At 37.6% G+C, this 23,963-nt stretch overlaps 1 protein-coding gene across 3 annotated transcripts; it reads right to left on the reverse strand.

The window, feature by feature from the left end:
• Window positions 1–4,741: 4,741 nt before the first annotated feature.
• On the reverse strand, window positions 4,742–23,357 carry LOC127802640 (uncharacterized). 3 transcript variants are annotated; one of them, XR_008023319.1, is made up of 5 exons: window positions 23,136–23,357; window positions 16,338–17,052; window positions 16,149–16,232; window positions 5,989–6,087; window positions 4,742–5,175 (listed from the first exon to the last, which is right to left on the reverse strand). XR_008023319.1 is itself a non-coding variant. In XM_052338574.1 (4 exons), exons 2-4 carry the CDS (start codon window positions 17,050–17,052, stop codon window positions 5,072–5,074), a joined length of 903 nt encoding a protein of 300 aa, XP_052194534.1. In that variant the 5' UTR covers window positions 23,132–23,356; the 3' UTR covers window positions 4,742–5,071. The 3 variants fall into 3 exon arrangements, 2 of the variants coding, with proteins under 2 accessions (XP_052194534.1, XP_052194533.1); XM_052338574.1 differs by lacking the exon at window positions 5,989–6,087 and having other exon boundaries at window positions 23,132–23,356; XM_052338573.1 differs by lacking the exon at window positions 5,989–6,087 and having other exon boundaries at window positions 23,136–23,354.
• Between the last annotated feature and the right edge of the window lie 606 nt (window positions 23,358–23,963).

The following is a 23,963-nucleotide window of genomic DNA, read 5'->3' on the forward strand; positions in this document are numbered from 1 at the left end:
AAGATACTCAGATTTTATAGTTGTAGAGATACTCCATTTTCATAAAAGCTCACTCGAATGATGAAAGATCCTTACTCGATTTCAAAAGCACCATACTCGATTTGGCATTAAGATAACATAACTTTGCATAACATACTCGAGTAGGAACTTATAATAGTTGATTGGACTAATTCATTTACTCAATTGTTTTTAAAAAAATGCTGAGCAATACTCAATTGATTATATCAAAAAGCCTTTTCATACTTCGTCAATTTTCATAAAGGTTTTCTCACAAGCTTTATAACATACTCAACTAAGACAAAAATATACTCAACTATTTTGAAGAGATATATGAGTATGAAATTTTTAATTTAAGAGAAAATTAAAATATTTTAGAAATCATCAATAAACCAAATTTACTAAAAATATTTTTTCAATAAATCAAAATACAAATTTTTATACACAAATGTTGTAAAAGAAAGAAGGCATCAAGAGTTGATGAATTATCAAGTTAAGAAGTTGGAAAGTCCAGAGGAATTGAAGTCTCGTGAGATGTGGCGTAAAAGCATGGATCAAATCTTTGAGGCTCAGGGTTTAATCTATGCTCAAGTTCATGATTATCCTATTTATTTCTTTAGTTTTATTTATATGTTTGTTCATTTTATCTTTCATATGATGTATGATGAAATGAATGCATATTTTGATGAGACTGATTTAGAAGTTCTAAAAATCTTCCCATTTGCAAAAGTATATTAGATCTAAGCGATAAATATGATTTAGCGTGACCTTCCACTATCATAGGGCTTTCATAGTCTAATTGGGTGTATCCAATAACTAAAATGTAAAGGTGCATTTCATAAAAAATTGTTTGATTTCTCCTATTTTAATTATATGTTGGGGCAGTGTTCAACAATTTTCATCCAACCAAAAACAAAAATATGGAGGATGATATTCAAACCATTGCATCTAGGTGAGATCTAACTAGTCCATCAAGCCAATAAATAAAATGTGAGGTTTATGATGAATTAGAGACCAAAGGTCGAGCTCCACATATGATGTGGTGGCAAGTAATGGCCTACTCAATTATGTGAATATTTTGAAAACTAAAATGTGAGAGTTATTCGTATGAAAGAAAAATCGATTGTCTACTATTGGATTTTATCAGATCACGTCTTCTATTTGGGAAGTGGAGAATTCAAAAAAATTATTAGGAGTATGCATTTATTTTAAAGTCCTTAATTACATGGTGTTTTTTACAAAGATACATCATCATCTATTTATTTTCTGCAAAACAAATGGCAAGCAATATGAATCCATTGACACATGTTTTGGATATCAATACTTACTGGCCTAAATTTTTTCTAATGATTTCGCAATTTAAAAGTAGTACTCAATATGGAGAAAGTCGATGATGTCGTATACCTTAGTCCTTTTGCTTCTTTACTCAAGCTCGCAACTATATTCTCGCCTCAATGTCCAATGACTTGCAACGTCAGCTTGAAAATTTGTCAAATGCTACGGGCATGATTCATAATCTTAGGGACCTCTATGGTAAGCATAGTAGGATAACTCGACATAAGATATCGAAGAAGTTGTTTCAAGCTTGAATGATGGAAGCATCTGATATGGGAGAATATGTCATCAATATGATCAATTGGATTAGTTAGCTTAATGTATTGAATTTCCCCATGGATGCTCATATGAGGATTGATCTAATCCTGCAATCGTTGCCGGATTCTTTCTCTTCCTTTATCACTTATTTTTATATGAACAAAACAGAGTGCTCTCTCCTGAAGTTGTTAGATATGTTATCAACAATACAGTCACAAATGTGGGGAAAAGGCGAGGAGAAGGAAAAGAAGGAGTTCTTTTCGTCACCCTGTCTTCTTTTCTAAGGAAAAAATAAATCTAAGAAGAAGAAAATAAAAGTTCTTGGGTCACATAAGGATGTGGATAAGACTGAGTCGAAGGGTAAGGAGGTGGCAAGTAAAGGTAAATATTACTTTTGCCAGAAGAAGGGTCACTGGAAGAGAAATTGTCCTAACTATCTCAAACATCAGGAAGGTCCAAGTATTTCTTCTTTATTTGTGGTTGAGACTGATCTTACGATTAGTCAGTACATTACTTCTTGGATTGTTGATTCTAGAGTAAGTTCTAATATTTATTTGTTTGTGTAGGATCTCAATCAAAGTAGGAAGCTTGGGAAGCGTGAAATGGTTCTCAAGGTTGGAAATGGAGCAATAGTTGTTGCACAATGGCCTTCTAAACATGTGTTGAAACTATATAATTGTTTGCATGTACCAAATACTATTAGGAATGTAGCGTCCATTGCTCAACTTGTACAACAGAATTATAAATTTGGTTTTGCCAACAATTGTTGTTTCATTTATTATTGTAGTGAATGTGTGGGCAAAGCTGTTATGGCAAGTAGTCTTTATTTTCTAAAAACACATAATAATGGGCAGGCTCAACAAATGGTTATTAATACCACAATAAGAAAGAAACATTCTCGAGATAAAGAACATTAATCCTATGCAATTGTGGCACCTAAGTCTAGGTCATATTAATGAGAATAGAATAGCAAAGTTAGCTCAGCATGGATTAATAAACAATTTGAGTTCAGAACCTGGACCAACTTACGAGTCTTGTATTTTTGGTAAAATGACTAAATCTCCATTTGTTAGACAAGGGAAAAAAACTACTGAGTCATTGGGGTTGGAACATATTGACGTATGTGGGCCCATAACTATTATGGCTCGGGGTAGTTATATCTACTTTGTAACCTTTATGGGTGATCTTTCTAGGTAGGATTATGTGTACTTAATGAAGTACAAGTCTGAAGTCTTTGAAATGTTTACAGAATTCAAGCCTGAAGTAGAAAACCAAACAAGAAAGAGTCACGATTCTTCAATCAGATCAAGAAGGTGAATACTAAGTACTAAATATGTTCATTATCTTAAAGAATGTGGTATTGTTTCACAATTAACCCCTCTGTATATCCTAAAGATTGTTTAGGGTATTATGTCTATCTTCTTAACGATTCTAAGGGTTGTGAACGCTAAACATATCATCTTCTTGAATAAAGATTTATCTAAGAAGGAAGTATAGGTAAGAAAATAGAATTAGAAGAGCAATCTTCAGTTCCACAAATTCCTAATCAGATAACAGAGCACGATGAATCTAGTCGAGTTATTACTCAACAAGATCCTCGTAGATCAAGTAAAGTATCACATCATTTGGAATGTTGGTATGGACTAAGAACGGAGGAAGTACATGAATTGTTCTTATATAAGAATAGTGATCAATTGGTAGATCCTACTACCTATGAAGAAACGATATCTGATATTGATTCTTCGAAGTGACAAATAGTTATGGAATTTAAAATAGAGTCTATGTACTCTAACAATGCTTGAACCTTGGTAGATCTGCATGAAGGAATTGATCCTATAAGTTGTAAATAGATTTTCAAGAAAAAAATCAATATTGATGAACAAGTTCATACATATAAGGCTCAATTGATGGCAAAAGGGTATTGTTAAAGACAAAGAATTGACTATAACGAAACTTTTTCATTGATTGCAATGCTAAAGTCCATTAGAATGATATTAGATATAGTCATACACTATGATTATAATATTTGGATGTTAAAACTGCGTTCCTAAATGAGTATCTTAAAGAATAAATCTATATAGAGCTACCACGTGATTTTGAATTTGCTGATACTAGGTCAGGCGTGACAGCTTAAAAAATCTACTTATGATCTCAAACAAGTTTCAAGTAATTGAAACATCTATTTTAATCATGAGATCAAAGAGTTTGATTAAATGAGAAAGCCAAATAAATCATGTAAATAAGAAGACTACTAGGAGCATCAATACGTTCATTGTCTTATATGTAGATGATATATTAATTATGAGTAATAATTTGACTATAATGTTATCTTCCAAAATATTCTTCATAAAAGATTAGAAAAATACTACCTATATTTTAAAAATTCAAATTTATAAAAATAAATTCAAAAAATTAATAGACCTCCCAAGAGTTTATACATAAAAAAAACGCCAAAGAGATTTAACATGTTAAATTTAAAAAAAAAAAAAAATTTTTTTGCTTATTAAGCCTGAAATTCATCTCTCCAAATGTGCATTTTTTTAAATAAATAATAATAATGCTATTTATAACAAAATAAATTAGATCCCCCAAAACCACAAAAGAGACTTGTTAATCTGAACTCTCGACGTCAATTGCTGACGTGGCACTAAGTCAAATGTTTTAGTGAGTTGGAGGGGGTGACGTGGCACAAGGCTTTAGTTTCATGAATTTTCATCTTATTCGATCGATCCAAAATTCCGAGGGACTTGAAACATTATTGTTATTTGATTCAATGGGCCCAAAGTTCAAAAAGAAACAGAGGAGGAAGGAGTGGGCGAAAAAGGGGCAAACTAAGTAAAAGTATTCATTTCAGTCATTCACCTCGCCCCCCCCCCCCCCCGCGGCATTTGTTTCATCATCAAATCCTAAATCCTTCCAGCTGCAATGCAAAAAAACAAACAAACAAAGAGGCTTTAAACGATGGATAACCAAAAGTAAGTAACAACAACCACAAACTGAATTTCCATTTCTCCCCACACCCTCGCTGAAACCATCCAAAAGGCAACAGAAAACAGGTACTTGGGGTTGGGTTGCGGAAAAGAGTAGGGTACACTAGTACTAGTAGTAGTAGTAGTAGTAGTAGTAGATTAGAAATTCTAAGAAGAGTGAGTGAGTGAGTGAGTGGTCACAATACATCATTTCTAAAAGAGTGTATCTATCTCATCAACATTCATCAAGCCCAAGGGGAAGGGGAAGGGGATGCTCTGTTAAACATTTCATCAGCACATAAATGAAAAATCAGGCATATACAAAGAAAAGCATCACCAGCCACAGCCACAGCGACACAACACCCTTTACTTCCCCAGAAAATACACGCCACCAACCAAACCAATGCACAAAATCTAATCAGAGAAAGAAAACCGATAGAAATCACAATCTACGGTTTCATTTTTAACACAGCGAACCTTAATTTCATCCCCCCCCCCCCTTCTCTCTCACTTCACTTGTCTGGCTGAGCCCGGTGAGCCGCCGAGGAGGGTGCTCTCGAATTCTTCGGGTATTTTCCCAACACATCCAAAACTTGAACCCGTTGCATCTCTTTCGCTGTTCAACGCAGAAATATACAAAGCAGAACACATTAGCTTCTTCTTGCCTAAAATATTAAGAAGCCGCAACAGAGTCATTCAGGTACAGATACAAGTTAGTTAATCCAATCAATAAGCCTGACCCTGATGCTTCTCAAGACATGTAATGTAAGGCAAATAACAGAACAGGAGCAGCATTCCTTGCTTACAATTATTGATACTATTACGAGAAGCATCTATTACTGTGTATTTTCCATTCAAGCATCTGTGTGTGTGTGTATACACCTTTCCAATATGCATACAAGTACATATATATATAATATGTATGGCTATCAGGGAACCAAAAATTTTTGCTAACAAATTACAAATAAAAGATCATCTTCCAAATCTGCCAAAAAAATGGAATAAGTTTGGAAACAATAAGCCCTTTGACACCCATACTCTTATCCCACACGTAATAGCTAGAAACTCACAAACAGTGCTTCAGGGGAGTTCAATCTAAAAGGTTGTCTCCTCTCAAAGAAAAAAGAAAAGACTGGTAGAGATAAATGTAACCATTAAGCGCCCCCCCCCCCCCCCCCCCCCCCCCAAAAAAAAAGACCTCTCTAAACACTCAAAAGGCTCTCCTATTTATTTCTCAGCAGAAATAACATAAACACAGAATGATGTTGTCAACCAAACTTGATGCCCCACAACTAGGCAGGCGATCCCACTTTATGTAACATAAAAAAGAAACACAAGGAGGAATCACCCAATGAACACTCATGGTCGAGAATACTAAGTTCCAAACATGAGTCACCAACAGTGAAGAATAAGATGATCATTGCCTCACCACTAGCCTCTGGAGCACATAGCACCAGTCCAAGACTCTGCTCACACCTTTTTTAGTTATGAAGAATGGCACGGGAAGAGCTGACTACTCAAACAGAACCTGCAGGCAGAGAACAAGATTTTCAAACCAATTTTCAAGTAAATCTAGACATCCCTGTGTCACAATGGGCTCCATAAAAGAACAAACAAAGAGCATCATATCATATCTAAGAATTTCCCACTAAGTCTCCTTTATCTTCCTGTCCCTCTTTTCCTAAAGGTGTATTTCATTCTATTCACTATTCCCACAGGAGCCTCTTTTGGTTTTCTTCTCACATGAACAAACCATCTTAAACATATCACATTCATATCATCTTCAATAAGGGCCACTCCAAGCTTCTAACCTTACTACAAATAACCTCATTTCTAATTCTATCCTTTCTTGTATGGTCACACATCCACTGTAACATCTTCATATCTATTACGTTCACATTTTGTACATGTCAATGCTTTACTGCCTACCATTCTATTCTATACAACAAAGTTAGCCTTATAACCATCTCATAAAATTTTCCTTCTAGCTTTAACAAAATCTTAACATGACACTCTTTTTCATTTTAACCATCCTACCTTAATTCTATCGATAACATCTTCATTAACTGCTCCATCTTTTTAGATGACTAATTAAAGACATTTTAACTGATCTTTTCTTGCGATGACTTGATCTTAACTATCACCATAGCATTAATTCAAGACATACTAAATCTGCATTTCATATATTTGGTTTTAAAATCTAATCCGCTTAAAACCTCTAGATTTCTAAAGTGTTCCTTCACATCTATCACAACCCTAGGATAAAGGAAGGGTAATTGTGTAATTAGGGGGCTGTTAATGTTGTAGAATGGTTAGAAGCTGTTGGGCGGTTGTCTCTACTGTTGTGAAGTAGTTAGAAGTATTGGTTGTTATATTTTGTTGGGGCTTTCAGTTACTGTAATTGAAGAATAGTTGAAGACAACCATAAAAGTGTTGTTGTAACTTGTAAGAAGATGGGAACGGAGGCAATGGAAGATTGAATATTTTCCCTCTTTTCCTATTCTCTCTCTTGATTCTCTTCTCAACTCTCTCTCTCTACTTCCAATTTCTTTGGAATTTTACCGAAATTACCACTGTTAGATCTTAGGATTTGACAATTGGTATCAGAGCCAACGATCTTGACAGCCGAACGGAAGCGGGTTAGATAGTGGTCACGGTCTAGAGTTGGAGGCAACGCAGACAGACCAAGGGTTGTGACTAGAGCAAGAAGGCAGTCACAATCTGAAGTCGAAAGGTGACGCAGACGGGCCCAAGGGTCACAACAAGTGCAAGAGTTCCGACGATTGGTGGGATCCGAAGGCGACGATTAGGTCCATTGGGGCAGTTAATTAGGCCAAACAAAGGGGCAGTTCGTGTCAACAGGTGGTAGTGGTCAGCAAAGACATGGCAAAAGGAACAAGAATGAAGCAATTGGAAGCCTGATTGGATACGATGGAAATTGGCCTTCGCCAAACTCAAGAGCAACTGGAAGGTCGATTTGAGATGTTGGAACTCGGACTCCGCTAGACGTAGAAAGAGGTGAGTCGTGGCAGGGCTCAGAATGCAACCACCAAAGATATGATGATGTCAGTGGAGAAGAATGTGAAGGTCGAGATTATTGGTGTTTATGCAAATGTTTCTCATCTCAGGGAGGAGTTTTTTGGGTTTGGGCAACAGTTGAGTACAGTTCAGAGTTTGTTTTCGAGGTTGCCCAATGTAAGTCTGTCGACAGTTTTCCCCCAAGAGCAGTGGTAGGAGCAGGGATTCGCAACCGTACTCCAGATCCCCTAGAAACTGAGGACCCACCAGAATTCGCAACAAGGACTTCCACCAGAGGGGGTTGTACGAGCCAGGCCAATACTCAAATGTTGAGGTTGGAAATACCAGCATTTAATGGGGGCATGCCGCGCTGGTGGATCTAGCATTATGAAAGGTTCTTTCACTACTACCAGTTGGTCGAAAGTCACAAGGCAAATTTGGCAATGACGTCGCAGATGCGTGGTTTCATAGGTGGAGCAATGAAAGGCCAAAATTGAGTTGGCAAGAATTGGCAAAATAATTTTGTGCCCACTTCGATTAAAGAGCAATGGCAGATGTAGTGGAGGAGTTCAACAAATTGAAACAAGAAGGTGTTGTAGAATATTATCTCATCAGATTTGAGGAATTGAGATCACTCCTCATTCTCTCACCTGACCCTAGAGGAGCCTCCCTTTGTGTCCAGTTTCATCAGCAGTTTAAATGATGAACTGCGAATGACAGTGAAGACGATGCAACCAGCCTCCATCAAGCAGGCTGTGGAAAAAGCCAGACTTCAAGAGTTAGTACTTGAGGCAATTTTTAAGAAGCATCAAATGTTGTCTAAGAATTTTGGGGGAAGTGGCTCTCAGATCAGTGGCAGTGGGAGTTATAAATCCGTCAGTCAGGCAGCACAGAAAGGAAACTTGATGGCTAAAGGACCACCTAATGTGACCCCTGACAAAGTCTCTTTCAATGGAGCAGAAGAGACAGCTTGTGTTGTGCTTCCAATGCAGTGAAAAATATGGCCATGGACACCAATGCCAGCGACAATTATTGCAGATGGAAGGGATAGAAGTTGCAGGAGAAGAAGAGGAAGCGGAGATAAGAGAAACAGGGGAGGAAGATTGTGAAATTTCCTTACATGCCCTTCAAGGCTGTTTGTCGGGCAAATAATCAAGGTTAAGGGACATCAAGAAGAGGATGTTGATGGTCTTAATTGATAGTGGGAGCACCCACAATTTTTTAGACAAAGCTACTATCATGGAATTGAGGAGCCCGACATCGGCCACATGCTTTGTAATTGATAGTGGCAACATGTTTAGTAAACTGAAGTGCCAAGATTTTACATGGGTGATGCAAGGGCAGGAGTTCACTGCGGATCTTAGACTTCTGAAATTAGGAGGGTGTGACATAGTTCTCGGGGGATTGGATGAGAACAATCAGACCCCTAGTGTTTGATTTTAATAATTGGAGGTGACATTCGAGATAGGGGGGGGAAAAGTGACATTGGCTGGGGAGTGCAAACTAATTATGGGAAAAAGGATGCAAAAAATGTTGCAGCAGGAAGGAAATTCAGAGGCTCAGTTATACTCCCTATATGCCGTAGAGTTGGGGAAAGACAGCAAGGAGGAAGAAGTGTTTGGGGAGCACACCGTACCTGCAACTGTATCTGCAATTACTCACTCTTTTAGAGGTACACTCTCGAGACTCTTTGCAATTACTATTGGTTGAGTTTGAGGATATCTTCGCCAAACCCTCCACCTTACCCCCTAGACGATTCTTCAACCATTCTATACACCTTAAGCCTAACTCTGAACCTGTGAACATTAGATCTTACAAGTACCCCCGTCCACAAAAATGAAATAGAAATATTGGTTAGAGAAATGCTGTCCAAATCAGTCATACAACCCAATCAAAACCCCTTTGCTTCACCTGTCTTACTCATTAAGAAAAAGGATGGAACTTGGCGCTTTTGTGTGGATTATCGCCAACTTAACGCCATCACTATAAAAAAACAAGTTCCCAATTCCAATCATTGAAGATCTACTCGATGAATTAGCCTCAGCCACTGTTTTCTCTAAGCTGGACTTGCGAGCCGGATATCATCAAATTTGGATGAACCCCACTAACATTTCAAAAACTGCCTTCCAAACCCACCAGGGGCTATATGAGTTCACCATCATGCCCTTTGGATTAACTAACACACCTGCAACCTTCCAATCCTTGATGAACCACATATTCAAACCCTACTTGAGAGAATTCATCCTTGTCTTTTTTGATGATATTCTCATCTACAGCCCCACCTACGAACAGCACTCAGATCATTTGAGGAGGGCATTCGAAATCCTTCGATTCAACCAAATGTATGTGAAGCTGTCCAAGTGCACTTTTGCCACTAGACAGGTAAGAGTATCTTGGCCATATTATATCAGAAGGAGGGGTACAAACAGATCCCATAAAAATTGACACTATGGTTGATTGGCTACAGCCAAGAGTAGTTAAGGAGCTACGGGGCTTATTGGGTCTAACGGGCTACTACAAGAAGTTTATTCAAAACTATGGCATCATAAGTAGGCCCCTAACTGAATTATTGAAAAAGGATGGCTCCAATGGAACCCAAATGCAGGGGACGCATTTCAAGAACTGAATGGAGCTAAGACTAAGGCACCCATATTGGCTTTACCCGACTTCTCAAAGCCGTTTATCCTGAAACTGATGTGTGTGACATGGGAATAGGGGTTGTGTTGGTACAAGAAGGGAGGCCTTTGGCTTACATCAGCCAGGCCTTAGCCCCACGACATGTGGGATTGAGCATTTACAACAAGGAGTTGCTTGTTGTGTTATTTGCAGTGGAGAAATGGTGGCACTACTTGGAGGGCAATCAATTTGTAATACAGACAGACCATGAGAGCCTCATTTCTGTTACAGCAGCGCCTACATACACAATTGCAAAAGAAGGGGGTTACCAAATTGTTGGGGCTGGACTATGTGATTCAATACCAAAGGGGGAAGGAGACATAGTTGCTGATGCATTATCGAGGAGGGATGAAACAGGCAGCTGCCAGGCTATCTCAGCCATAGTTCCTGATTGGGGGAAAGAGATCACTGCTAGCTATGAGAAATCAGATTGGGCCCAGGTTCTTGTATCGCAGTTGGCCATACAGCCTGCTAGTAAACCAGGTTATACACTATCGGCAGGACTATTGAGGTTCAAGGGCAGATTGGTAGTTGGGGGTGATGCTCAATTAAAGGAGCATAACTCTCCGTTGGGAGGTGTCATGTAACCGGGAGGAAATCCCTTAGGCGGGAAGAGTAATATGAATTGTATCAGGGGTACTATTGTAATAAGGGAAAAAAGGCAGTACTGTGGAAGTATGTAGAAGATGTGTAATTTGAATTTTGGCGCCAATCCTCTAAGGATCGGTATATAAGCCCCTCCCCGGGGGCAATTGAGGCATTGATGAATACATTTTTATTCAATTTTCGCCTCTCTCTCTCTCTCTCTCTCTCTGTTATCTTAACTCTTCTCTCTCTTTCCCATCACCTTCTCTGATCAAGCGTAATTCTTCATTGAATTGCGGAGAATTCCCTTGTCAGAAATAGATTCTGACAGGAGGACATTTGGGAATAAGGGTCACTTATCATAGGGTGAAGCAATTGTTTTATTGGCAGGGGCTTAAAAAGGATGTAACTGCCTTTTTGTTGGCCTGCGAGGTATGCCAACGCTGTAAGCACGAGCAGGTTGCTTACCCAGGCTTGGGAGCAAATTTCTATGGATTTCGTGGAGGGGTTGCCTAAGTCCGAGGGAAGGAATGTCATATTGGTAGTGGTTGACAAGTTGATTAAGTTTGCACATTTTATAAGCTTGTCCCATCCTTTTACAGCTAAAGAAGCGGCACGCACGTTGCTGGATTCCTTGGTTAAATTTCATGGCCTGCTAGTATCCATCGTATCGAACAGGGATAAGATTTTTACCAACAACTTTTGGCAGCAGATGTTCTGGAATTTAGGCGTCAAGCTACACATGTCTTCGGCCTATCACCCCAAAACTGACGAGCAAACGGAGAGGGTCAATCAGTGTTTGGAGAATTATCTCAAATGAATTTGTTTCTCTAGACCTAAGAACTGGAACAAGTGGCTGCCACTCTCTCAATGGTGGTACAATTCGAATAGTTCCATCAAGCGGGCCCTTTTTGAAGAATTGTTTGGATACAAACCCCTATTATTATCTGCTGTAATTCGATCATCAAATACTGAAAGGGCAGTAGATTATTATTTGCAACAACAAGAAGAGGTGTTGCAAGTGATCAAAAAAGAGTTAGCACTGGCCCAAAACTGAATGAAACAAATGGCGGACAAGCGGAGGAGTGAGAGGGAGTTTGAGGTAGGAGACAAGGTGTATTTGAAAGTCAAGCGGTTCCAACAGCACACCTTCTCACCTACGATAGCGTCCAAGTTAAATCCAAAATATTAAGGGCCCTTCCTAGTTGAGGCTAAAGTGGGAAAAGTAGCTTATCGCCTTAAGTTTCCCCCTGACGTACAGATTCACCCGGTTTTTCATGTGTCCTTGCTTAAGCGATCTATTGGGCCCACAGATGCTACTAGTTTGGACCTTCCCCTTCTAGCTGAAGACTTAGAAGAAAATGTGGAACCATTGGCAGGTCTCGACAAGAGGGTTGTCTACCATGATTCAGTGCCCCTAACCCAAGTCCTTGTGCAATGGTCTCATTTACATCCTGACCATACCACGTCGAAGTACTTTCCCGACTTACTCAAAGAATTTCCTCAGGTAGCTTAGTTGCTATAATTTCTTGGGGACAAGAAATTTTCAAAAGAGGGAAAAAATTGTCACGACCCTAGGATAAAAGAGGGGTAATTGTATAATTGGGGGGCTGTTACTGTTGTAGAATGGTTAGAAGCTGTTGGGCGGTTGTCTCTACTGTTGTGAAGTAGTTAGAAGCATTGATTGTTATATTTTGTTGGTGCTTTCAGTTACTATAACTGAAGAACGGTTGAAGACAACCATAAAAAGGGTAGTTGTAAGAAGATGGAAATGGAGGCAATGGAAGATTGAATCTTTTCCCTCTTTTCCTATTCTCTCTCTCAATTCTCTTCTCAACTCTCTCTCTCTACTTCTAATCTCTCTTGAATTTTACCAAAATTACCACTGTCAGATCTTAGGATCTGACATCATCTTGAGGGTAGAACTTACATATTCTTTTGTTTAATCCACCAAGAAAATGTCATCTACAAATAACATACACTATGGAACCTCTATCTGGATGTGTTTAGTGAGTTCACCCATTACTAAAGCAAAGAGAAGAGCTTAATGCAAATCCTTAATATAATCTAACTCTAATTAAAAAAGCCTCAATATCCACATGTTCTAACACATGTTTTTGCTCCATAAAATATGTCTTAAATAACCTGTATATAAGCAATTTGTACTTCTTTCTTCTCTTAGACCTTCCATAAGACTTCTCTAGGAATGTTATCATAAACTTTTTCTAAATTTGTAAGCACCATACGTAAATCATATGATTTATAGTAGCTAAATTAGATTGAGTAAACTTAAATCATCCCACCAATTCATGACACCCCTACACAAATCAACTCTATCGGGGAAAGAAATCCTACATGCAGTCCATTCCTTCCATCCACTACATACTTGCTAAATATTCCCTCCACCACACATCCAGCTCATTAGCAAATCTCCACAGCTGTATTAGAAAGACTTAATGTCCCAACTCCAGACTTTCTTCCAGAAAGGAAGGTTTAGAAAAAATATAATAAGGCCCATGACCACACCAGCCATCTAACCAAAATATAACCTCACAGCCACCCCCTAGATTAAACTAAATAAACATAAATATATCATCCCCAGAATTCATGATAACCCTCCACAAACCAACCCTAAAAGGGAAAAGGAAAGAAATCCTAAGCCATGCCCCCAACACACTACCATACTAGCTAACCATTACTTCTCTCCACCATAAGTCCTACTCAACCTCCACAACCACTTGCTGAGGACCTTCTTTTAAAAAGACCTAATTTCCTACTTCCAGAACCAACCCCCTCCTGGGGAGACCAATCAGAAGAAGAAGAAGATAACAGTAGTAACAAATAATTCAAGCTAGGAATCACATAACAGGCAGCTAAATCATAACTGTTAAAGAGAACCCTCAATAGTTTATTTAACCGAAGTCCTTGGCAATGCATAGCAGTACCAAAGTGGTGGTTTTTTTTTTTTTTTTTTTTGCTAGATTTATTTTTCTTTTTTCTTTTTTGGGAGGCGGGGGTGCAGAGGAGAGGGGTGCTTAGAAAGTACCGTATCATGTTAAAAAAACCCATTATAGTCATACACAGATAGATGGCAGAAAGAAAGGAGAAACTGCCTAATGCAACAACTTAGAAGCTGAACCCTCTTCCTCCACAAAGTAAAGATAACAAAACTTGATTGTGGAAGAGATTACACCAATATATCATCACTCAGTTGCTTATGATGTATATCTGCAGCCTGTCACCAACATAAACATCCAATACACAGTCCAGATGGAAAGTACAGGCCACCCTTTTTCATAGTGCATAAAGGGCCAATAAACAGTACAGAATATTAGCCTTGCTAAACCTTGTAGTACAAGTAATGGGAAACCAACAATTTTTAACATGCTTTTTATCCATGCAATCTTTTCTGTTAATCACATACTTGATTGGATTTTTCCATGTCACTACTGTTCCCTTCCAATCTTGACATGTTTCATAATAATGGGGAAACAAGGAAATTATTACCGTCAGGTGGGGTCCATTTAGAATGCATGATTGGATTTGGTTTTTGGATATACTTTGTGATTGTTATAGATATGATAAGACAAAGATATTAATATGGATGTTTTTCCCACATATAAAACCCTTTTATACAAATTTGTTGCATTGAGAGTACCTAGTAAATGACTATGAGCAAACAGCAAGTGATGTCAGCTTTTGGTGTGCTATTGACCCTTTTGGATGATATTGAGCCAATTGAAAGACACTGATCGCAGTCGCTATCAAGCCCTCAGTGGAGACTCAAATGTTTTGGGTTTATTGTTTTAGAGGCTGCTCCCAGTCATGGACTTCTTATATGTTATGTTGGTTTAGTTATATAATGCAGGATTCTTAAAAATGTTATACTCTTAATCATTACATGTTTTCCTATATTCACTGTGTCTATATGACTCATCCCCGCTATTTAACATTTTCCAGATTTTCACTTTGGTTGGTCTCGTTGACTTATCTTTTGGTTTGTAGATCATAGTTGTCATTTGTCAAAACCGTACCGAACAAGGTACCAGATTTGTTATTGGTACAGTACAATACTAGTACCGGGCGGTAATAAGGTACCATTTTACAACGAATCAGTAATATAAATTATAAAAATATATAAACATAATAAAATTTTCAATAAAAATACCATAACCTACAATAAACATAGGTGACCTAAACCAAATAACAATTTTGCCAAAACAACATATAAGTCTTATTTAAAATAATCAATTTTGCCTAAATAACACTAATTGAACATAACTTGACAAAATTATAATATTTCAAATTAAGTAATCAACATAAATATACATAAGATTTGCACCTTTCTGCACAGTTTTGTGGGTTTACGGCTTTGAGTTTTTGCTTTTCTAAGAGAGGAGAGGTAAACTATGAAAAGTAAAATAAAAAAAGTCAGATTTTCTAGGGAAAAAAAAAAAAAATACTTGGAAACCAGTACCAGGCAGTACCCTCGATATCTCAAGGTTCGGCCAGTACTGGCTGATACGAACGGTATTTGGACTGAAACGATACCAAAACAAATTTAGTACCATTTTGTGATCGGTACAGTATGTACAGCCCCAAAGGATACGATAATGATAACTATGCCTATTTACATTTCTATTGTGAATATGCCTCCTTATGTATGGTTTTGTATAGTAAAGCTTGCGGGTCTTGAGTGGGACTCCCAGCCCTTCTCGAGACACACACCAGTCACAGGCCTTTTTTTCTCTGGTCATAACAGTTTTATCCCATGTCATGCCTAAGGGTTTCCTGTGAAGGTTATATTTTGTCTGCCTCTTATCTCTTTTGCTACAAATTTCTTTCATTTTGTCTACAAACATAACAAGTAAAAGTTGTCAATTGGAGGCTACCCTACACACTATTACCATGTGGCATGTACACTAGTACCATAGAATGTAAATTCCAACAATAAAATCCAAAAGTTCCTGGTAAGAGCAATGATAAGAGTCTAGCACAGATATAAAGCTAAAAACATATTAAGATTGTGATGAAGTCTATATTTGCGTGAACTAAGTGTGGGGAAAATTCAAATAAGTTCACCTGGAGTTATTAAAATAAATCATTCCAAACAAGTTCAGTATAATGGGAGTGTTCAACCACTGAAAAAACTCAAGTAAAATGCAAGCTTTCCAGGGAAGGGCAGAGTCAATGCATATTATATATCCTTATTCATGGTGGTTCAACATAATTATAGAGAAGTGAACATGCTAAAAGCCTTCTTCATAGTTTCATAAGGTCAAAAGCTCACAAGTTAAAGCTTCATATTACCTTCCTCCAAAGAAAGATGGATTGATCTCTTTTCTAGTTCAAATGCATGTTTGCTAAGGTCAACTGAGGAGAGGGAACGAAGCACTGATAAATAAAACACAAGACAGATTAGTATTACAGAAAGTGCGACAATAACAATAATTAAGAAAAAGAACTTCAAAAGCAATTCTGCTGAATCAAAGGACATACACTGGACATAATCTTCTTGGTTTGATTGATCAAACATTTTCAGTAAGTCCTGAAGTTCACAATACCTTTCCTCCCAGTGCAGTTTATGTGTTCTCTTTGGATAATCCAATGGAGGGGCAGTAGAAGAAACAGAAAGATAATTTGTATCTGCAGGAAGTAAAATATTGCTGGACTTCCCAAGAGAGGAAGGAAGAGAAGGTTTTACAGATGAGAAGCACACCGAAGAAGTCCTTGGGATAGGTGCAACTTCTGGAGCACAAAGCTTAGGTTCCTTTATCTGTGATTTCTGTTCAGTTGTCTCGTCTTGCTGAGCTAGTTTCCTTGCCTGTGGAAGATATGCATTATTGCTCATGTTGTCTAGGCTGCTGCTTTTAGCTAGTTCTACTTCAGGCCTTCTACGAACATAAACAAGATGCCCATTTGTGGCAGTACTGGTCAGAGATTGATGGTGAGGTGGGTTCACCAGGGACTCAGGTATAGGCCTTTTCATGCCAGAAATTTTTACAGCCTCAAGCTTGGATACACTCTCCTTAGGGAACAAAGAGCTTCCCACAGACTTGGGTACTGCAACTCTATTCTCATACTGCAAATCTCTTAGTGCTGTCTTCTTTGTAGTCACCGACAGAGGATGTTGCTTATCATGATTGGGCAAGCCAGTTTCTGTTTTTGGGAGCCCATAGTCGCTAAACTTGGAATCAATCGTTTGTTGAACCATCTGAAGTAATTCACTCTCTAGCATTAAAATCTAAATTTAAACATACATTGTAAAAACAATAATAGTAATTATACATCATGCCAACAGACTTCCACAAAATATAATTATACATCAATCCTTCCTTTTAGTTCCAACGTACATTATTTTCACAAACATAATGCACTATGCTAGGAAAATAAACAAACAAAAATATCATTTTGTAAATCTCTTTGCATCCTTAGACATCCAGTAAGAAGTGATAACCAACCATTAGATCAACATCCCACGACATGATGGCCAGGAAGAACAAAATGTTCTTTTTAACTGACATCTACTTTCTCCAGCCCAACTTATGATATATTTTAACAGCTCTTTCCTCATTTCACATGGTAGGTTGGTATTCTGGTCCCTGAGTAGGAATGCATGCATCACTGATCAACCAGACAACACTTATAAACCACCTATCAATTCCTCCAAACATCAGCCCAGCCCAACCTCCTCCCTTTTTTTTTTTTTTAAAATAAGTGATCATAGATACAATATTAATAAAACCCAAAAAGAAATACAACAATCCTTAAAAAAACACCCCCCACCCCCCACCCGCCCCAAAAAAAAACACCCGCCATTAGGGAGACCTGGACAACCCAAACTGCCTTCATAACCAACCAGCCTAGTAGAGAGATAAGAATTTATCGGCCAAGAGCTGAAGCACACATGATGCCCTGGTCCACAGAGCAAGGAAAAGATGGCTCTACAGCCCTAACCCAAGCCACTAACCTGCCTAGCACCAAGTTAAAGATATCAACCACACCAGACCCTCGATCCTTGAAGACTAACCTGTTAGGCTCCAGCCACACTGTCCATAACGTCGCATATAAAAGACACTTCCATATCTTCCTTTGCACTTTACCCCAAGCAAAATAATCCCACTGATCAAACAGACCCCCCACCAAGCTCGAACAGACCCACTCATAACCCCACCAAAAAAATGCCACCACAAGCACAAGACTGTCTCACAGTCACAGTGAATGAAGAGGTGGTTCACAGACTCCAGAACAGAGCTGCAAAACACACAAAGCAGATCATCTCCCCTGTAGAATCCCTTTCCTACCCAAATTGTCCTTTGTATTAATTTTCCCCCAAATGACCAACCACATAAACAGCTCCACCTTTGGACGAGCCAAACTGCCCCAAACACGAGCTGCCACAGAATTAATTGGGGGAACATTGGATCCAAACATCAATGAACAAAGTCTCTCATTAAAAAAGTGCATCGAAAAAGAACTAGCCCCTTCAAATGACCAAAAAACCCGATTGTCACGATCTTAGGGGTAGGAAGAGAATATTAATAAATTACAATTGTAATAACTATATTTATTAGTCAGTTATATATGTAACTGTTAGTTAGATGGTAGTTGTTGTAATAGTCAGTTATTGTAACAGTTAGACACTTAAGGAGAGGCTATATATGTAACCTAAGGTGATAGGAGAAGGGGGGAATAACAAAAATAATCTTTTGCCCCTCTCTCTTTCTTTTTCTCTCGCTCTCTCTCTTATTCTCTCTCTCTCTCTCTCTTGTCTCTCTCTCTTCCTATTCTATTCTATGTCCAAAATTCCATAATTGTCCAAGCCCAACTCTAGGGACTTGACACCGATCTCCCCTTCCACTTACTAAATGAACTTAGGAAATAACAGCCCAACCTCCTCCCTTCCTCCCCACCCAAAAAAAAATGCTAGAGTAGCACTTGTTACACCATGTTTCTACTTTAGTTTCAAGAGTATCATACAATTTACCTGATTCCTCACTTCATGCATATATGTGTACAAAATAAGCCCATCATAAAACCACCCACAACATAACTACGGGATATTATATGGACTCATGTTCAATAAACATATGTTCTGATCAAGGCTATACAAATCAAACCATCTCTATATTTTTAGGTCAAGGCTAACCATACTCACTCTCCATCCAAGGTCTGAACATGACCTCCTAAGATTTGTAATTTTCACTAGGAATAGACAAATACAAGGAAATATCAATTTAGCAGCAAAATTTGTATCCATTCCTTTCAGACAGATATATGCACCACTTACTTCAAATAGGTTAGAAATCTTTAAGAGGTTAAGAGAATATGCATATATATATGTCATCTCAAGTTGTCCACCTAGTAGTTTTTCAGTTATAATTAGCACAACCTGGAACACGTTTACTGTCATCAAAAGTTGCTTCCAATAGATGTTATTTTGGCCAATGCATCATACCATTGACCTTATATATTTCCGTATAAATCAAAGAGGAATTGAATTGTCCAAACCTTAGCACAAACCCCTAACCCATAACCAGAGTCCCAAAAGGCCCCTATGTTAAACAAAATTGGCAGTCATATCACTACTCAAACTTGATAGTCACTGAATTTAATTGGTTTATTTTTGTAAATTGTTCTATGCCCTCAAATAAATTTAAAATCCAATATAGAAATAAAGTGTCTTCTTTTTTTTTTTTCCCGCTGGAAGCACCCTTTTGTTAACAAACATCTTTAAAATCAACATCGAATTCACAAATTCTACGTACAGAAAGGTAGGTATTTGATAGTGTTTCAAATTTGAAATGAAACAAGAGGACAGAAAAGAAAAACAAATTTTAAATGATAAGCCAATGCCTAACAGGCTCTATTGAATTCATTTTCATATCCATTACAAGGACAGGAAAATCAATTTATCATCCTTGAAGTTAGAGAGAAACCACTGCATTATGCATAGCAGAAGCTCGTATCCACTTGGCCCCTTAGTGCAACTAATTTACCAAAATCCCTAGGAGTTGCATAATGATCAATGCCATTAACCAAAATCTCTAGAAGTTGCTATTAATGCTAACTTAAAATTTTCCTCTCTTTCTTAACATGCATTTTAATTGGTTAGAAGTTCCAAAGTCTCAAGGGTAGTGGCATTTCAACATGAGCTTCTTACAGAAAGGTCTAACAGCATGATAGTTTGGCAGCCTCACCCCAACAAGCAATAATAATACCCCGCCTCCCTCCCTCCCCCCCCCCCCCCCCCCCCCCCAAACACACACACACACAGATCAGGTTGTTAACCCATGAAATAGCTTTTTAAAGGAACTAAAGTGAAGGCATTTTTTTGCTTTTTATAATCTACAACAATTAAATACATGAAAGATCTAAATTAAACCCTTATCTCATTGCCCTAGTAATGGGTGAACTCGCTACAAATATCCTAGCAAAGGTGCCTTTGTGTATGCTATTAGCAAATGACATTGCCTTGGTGGATGGGACAAAAGAAGGCATGGAGGCAAAGCTTAAGATATGAAGAAACAATTTAGAATCTAGAGGTATGGACGATGTTATGGTGAAATATTTGAAGACCAAGTCATCCCAAGAAAAGTCAATTAAGATATCTTGGATTAATCATCCAAACAGATAGAGAAATTAACAATAAAAGTCCATCTGTCATTTTATGTGATAGTAAGATTCTATTAAACTAAAAAACGACATATATAAAGCTAACTTTCTTGTTTGACATAATGTTGGATAGAATAAAGCACCAACATGTATAAAATATGAAGGTAACAGAAATGAAAATGTTATAACGGATGTGTGATTATACAAGAAAAGATAAAATTAGAAATGAGCTTATTCAATGTAATGTCGGAGTGGCTCCTATTAAAGATAAAATCTGTGAGACACAATTAAATGGTGTAGTTATATGAGAAGAAGACCAACAAAGGCCCCTATGATGGCGGATGAAATGGAACAAGTAGCAAAAAGCAAAACCAAGAAAGAATTGGTGGGAAACTCTTATGTGTAATACAAGTTATAAGGGTCTCAATGTTTTTAAAGGCTCTATATGCAATCGAGCACAAATGTCTTCTAGAGTTTAAGCATGAAGTGCAAGCACACGCTTAATCAAAACAAAGAGTTAATATTAGAAAAAATAAGGATTAAATTGTAGAATGCTAGGGAAAATTGTAGAAAAGGCTAGTGTTTTGATATGCAATCGATTGGGGGGCAGAAGTAGGCACAAAATATGAGTTTTGAGGGCTGAGAGTAAGGATGGAAGTAGAGTTATGAAAAGAAGAAGATGAAATTGAAAGATTAGGAAAGAAATATTTTCTAGAGATTGCACCTAGAGTTCTATAGGCATCACACCTAGAGTTAAAATTGCATCACAAAATTCAAGAAAGCATCACGCTTAGAGAAACTCAAGATTCATTCATTTCAAATGAGAAAGGAAGATTACAATAGTATTTATAGAGTTCTAGTAACTCTATTCTTACTACAATTAGGAAATCATTTTCCTATATGAAACTAAACAAGATGGAAATCCTTCCTTTTCCTAATAGGAAACTAAATAAAATCTAAAACTATTCATAATTAGACTTACCAAAATTAAGCTTGGTAAGTATAATTATGGAACTAGTCAAAATTAGCTTGGTAATTATGAAACTTGTCAAAATGAAGCTTGGTAATTAGCTTGGTAAGTCTAATTACCAAAATAAAACCCTAACAAAATAAGATAGGAAACTTGTTAAAATTAAGCCTAACAACTCTTCTAGGAGGGTATTCTTCACAAAAAAAAAAACTCCAAATCAATGCTAGGCCTTGGAACCAATTTTAAAATTATTTACAGGTAGCTTCCAACATCCTCCATCACATTCTCTTCTACAACACTCCAAGAAATTTATATAATAGATGAGTGTCTTTTGGTGTATTAGGGTACACAATAATTACTTTTTTTACTATAAAACAATTAAAAGATCAAAAAAATAAATAGGCACAACTTCCCTTAACAAAAAAGCGTGTGCTTTTAGTGCTTAAGCTGCAGTTTATCATTTGCGCTTCACTTTGACAAGAACAAGCAATAGAACTGCACTTTGCGCTTCAGCTTGATTAAGTGCAATTTTTACAACACTGAAGGATCTTATTACAAATGTGGCCATAGATAGAAATGATTAGTGAGCAAAGAATTCATGTAGCCGAGCCCACTTACTGGGATTAAGGCTTGATATAATGTTGTTTTCTAATTTACAGCTATACAATAGGGAGAGAATTCACTACAGGAAAACTTAACTCTTGCTCTAAAACATGACAAAACTACATAGATCTTGTTACATAAAGTCTAAATTCCACCTCTATGTTACCTTCATGTTCTCTTCATCATAGTGCACCTTTACCCTAATTGACATTCAAGTCGCTTATTATTTCAAATCCACTAAATACTGAAATACAAAATGCAAAAAACTCTTTAATACATGGAAATGTTTGTTTTCCTCTTTGTGCATGAAAGAAATAATTGCTTAGAACCTCATTGCTGGCTGTTCAGACATTCTAGAACATTTAGAATCATTCCTTAAAAGTTTAATCTCTTTGGAAGTTCTTTTTTTTCTTTACCCCTGGAACATACTACTTGTCACTTAGCAGTCTGCAAAACACCTATATTGTTATGTTACTAAATTAGAGAATTTTATTAATAATGTGCACGAGAAGTTGTCCAGATTAAATATGTACAACACACCATTAAATTTGGCAACTGATACACCTATATATCTGAAAAATTAAGCAGTATGTCTGGAAAGTAACTCTTTTAAGTATTGACCTTAACCTAGCATCACAAAGACCAAGTAGGCCAAACTGAATTCGTGGCACTTTAACTAAGAGCAAATTTATCAAGACAAGGCTTTTCAATTTTTGTTTATTGAAAAATACACCCTAGCACAATTGCGCCCATTCTATAATAATGGACAAATCTCATCTAGAACGGATAAAATTTTGATGCAATATAACCTGGAGTCGTGGAGGGAGTACCAGCGGAATTTTCTGAAGGTTCGATACGTTAATACAAGAGTCATTGAGCTCAGGGAAGATAGATGGTACAGGTTTTTTGCCGATATATACATATAAGCACCAACATAAACATACAAAAATGACGCAAAATACAAGCAATTGCAGGTATGATCATATATTATATACATACAAGGAGGTATAATCAACCAGCGCAATATAAAAAAAATAAAGCAATTGCAGGAAAAGGGAAAGCCCTTGTCCTTGGCAATAGGCATGGGAGGAGAAATTATAATTACCTACCTGGGAGCATTGAGAACAGAGACCACGACCGCACAGAAGAGGGAGGGAGATAGAGAGAGAGAGAGAGAGAGAGAACGAAAAGGAGTTCAAATGTTGGTCTCAGAGGGAGGTCGGGAGGTCCTCCTCCTGTTTGCCGTCGCTTGCCTTTCCGGCTGCGGATTCGGTGTTACGCATCCATCACCCAATTCCCTTCTTCAGGTCTTATGTGGTTTGGGTATCTTTGACATTTCGCAATTGCCCCGCCGCGTTTTTCCCAATTATATTTGTGTTTTTTTTTTTTTTCTTTTGAAGGGGAAAAAAAAAAAAAAGAAACTCAACTTGTTAACTAAGTTTTGCGTTTGTTATTGGCTTTCAATTAATTGAAATGGAATGATAAAAAAAAACTACAAGATGCTTACAGACACACTTAATTATTATGCGACAAAGAGGGCCCTGTTTGGGGCTTGGATTTGGCATCTCCTTTGCATTTAGATTTTGCTCATTAATCAGTTGCGTGTAGTGTAGCTAAACAAATATGGCAGAGGCTGCTTATCCCAAGGGAGGGGTGTGCATGGTGTAAATTATTTTTGCCTTGTGACATTCAGATCCTCTTGGGGTTGTGGGTTGGGTTTTGGTGATGTGGGAGAGGCAACTTTTTCCAAGCTCCAAGCCAAGCGAAGACTGCCAGTGGCTACATCAGTTTTGCCACGAACCCACATCTACACGCTGGAGTGGACGATATGGAAAGCCCTGAACTGTTAAGTCTTTATTTAATGATTTGTTAGTGCAATAATGGTTCTGGTTCGGGCATCAGGCCATCGCCATCGCCATCGCCTAGCTTTGGCACTA

This window comes from Diospyros lotus, chromosome 5 (assembly GCF_014633365.1).
Source record: "Diospyros lotus cultivar Yz01 chromosome 5, ASM1463336v1, whole genome shotgun sequence".
NCBI lineage: Eukaryota > Viridiplantae > Streptophyta > Magnoliopsida > Ericales > Ebenaceae > Diospyros > Diospyros lotus.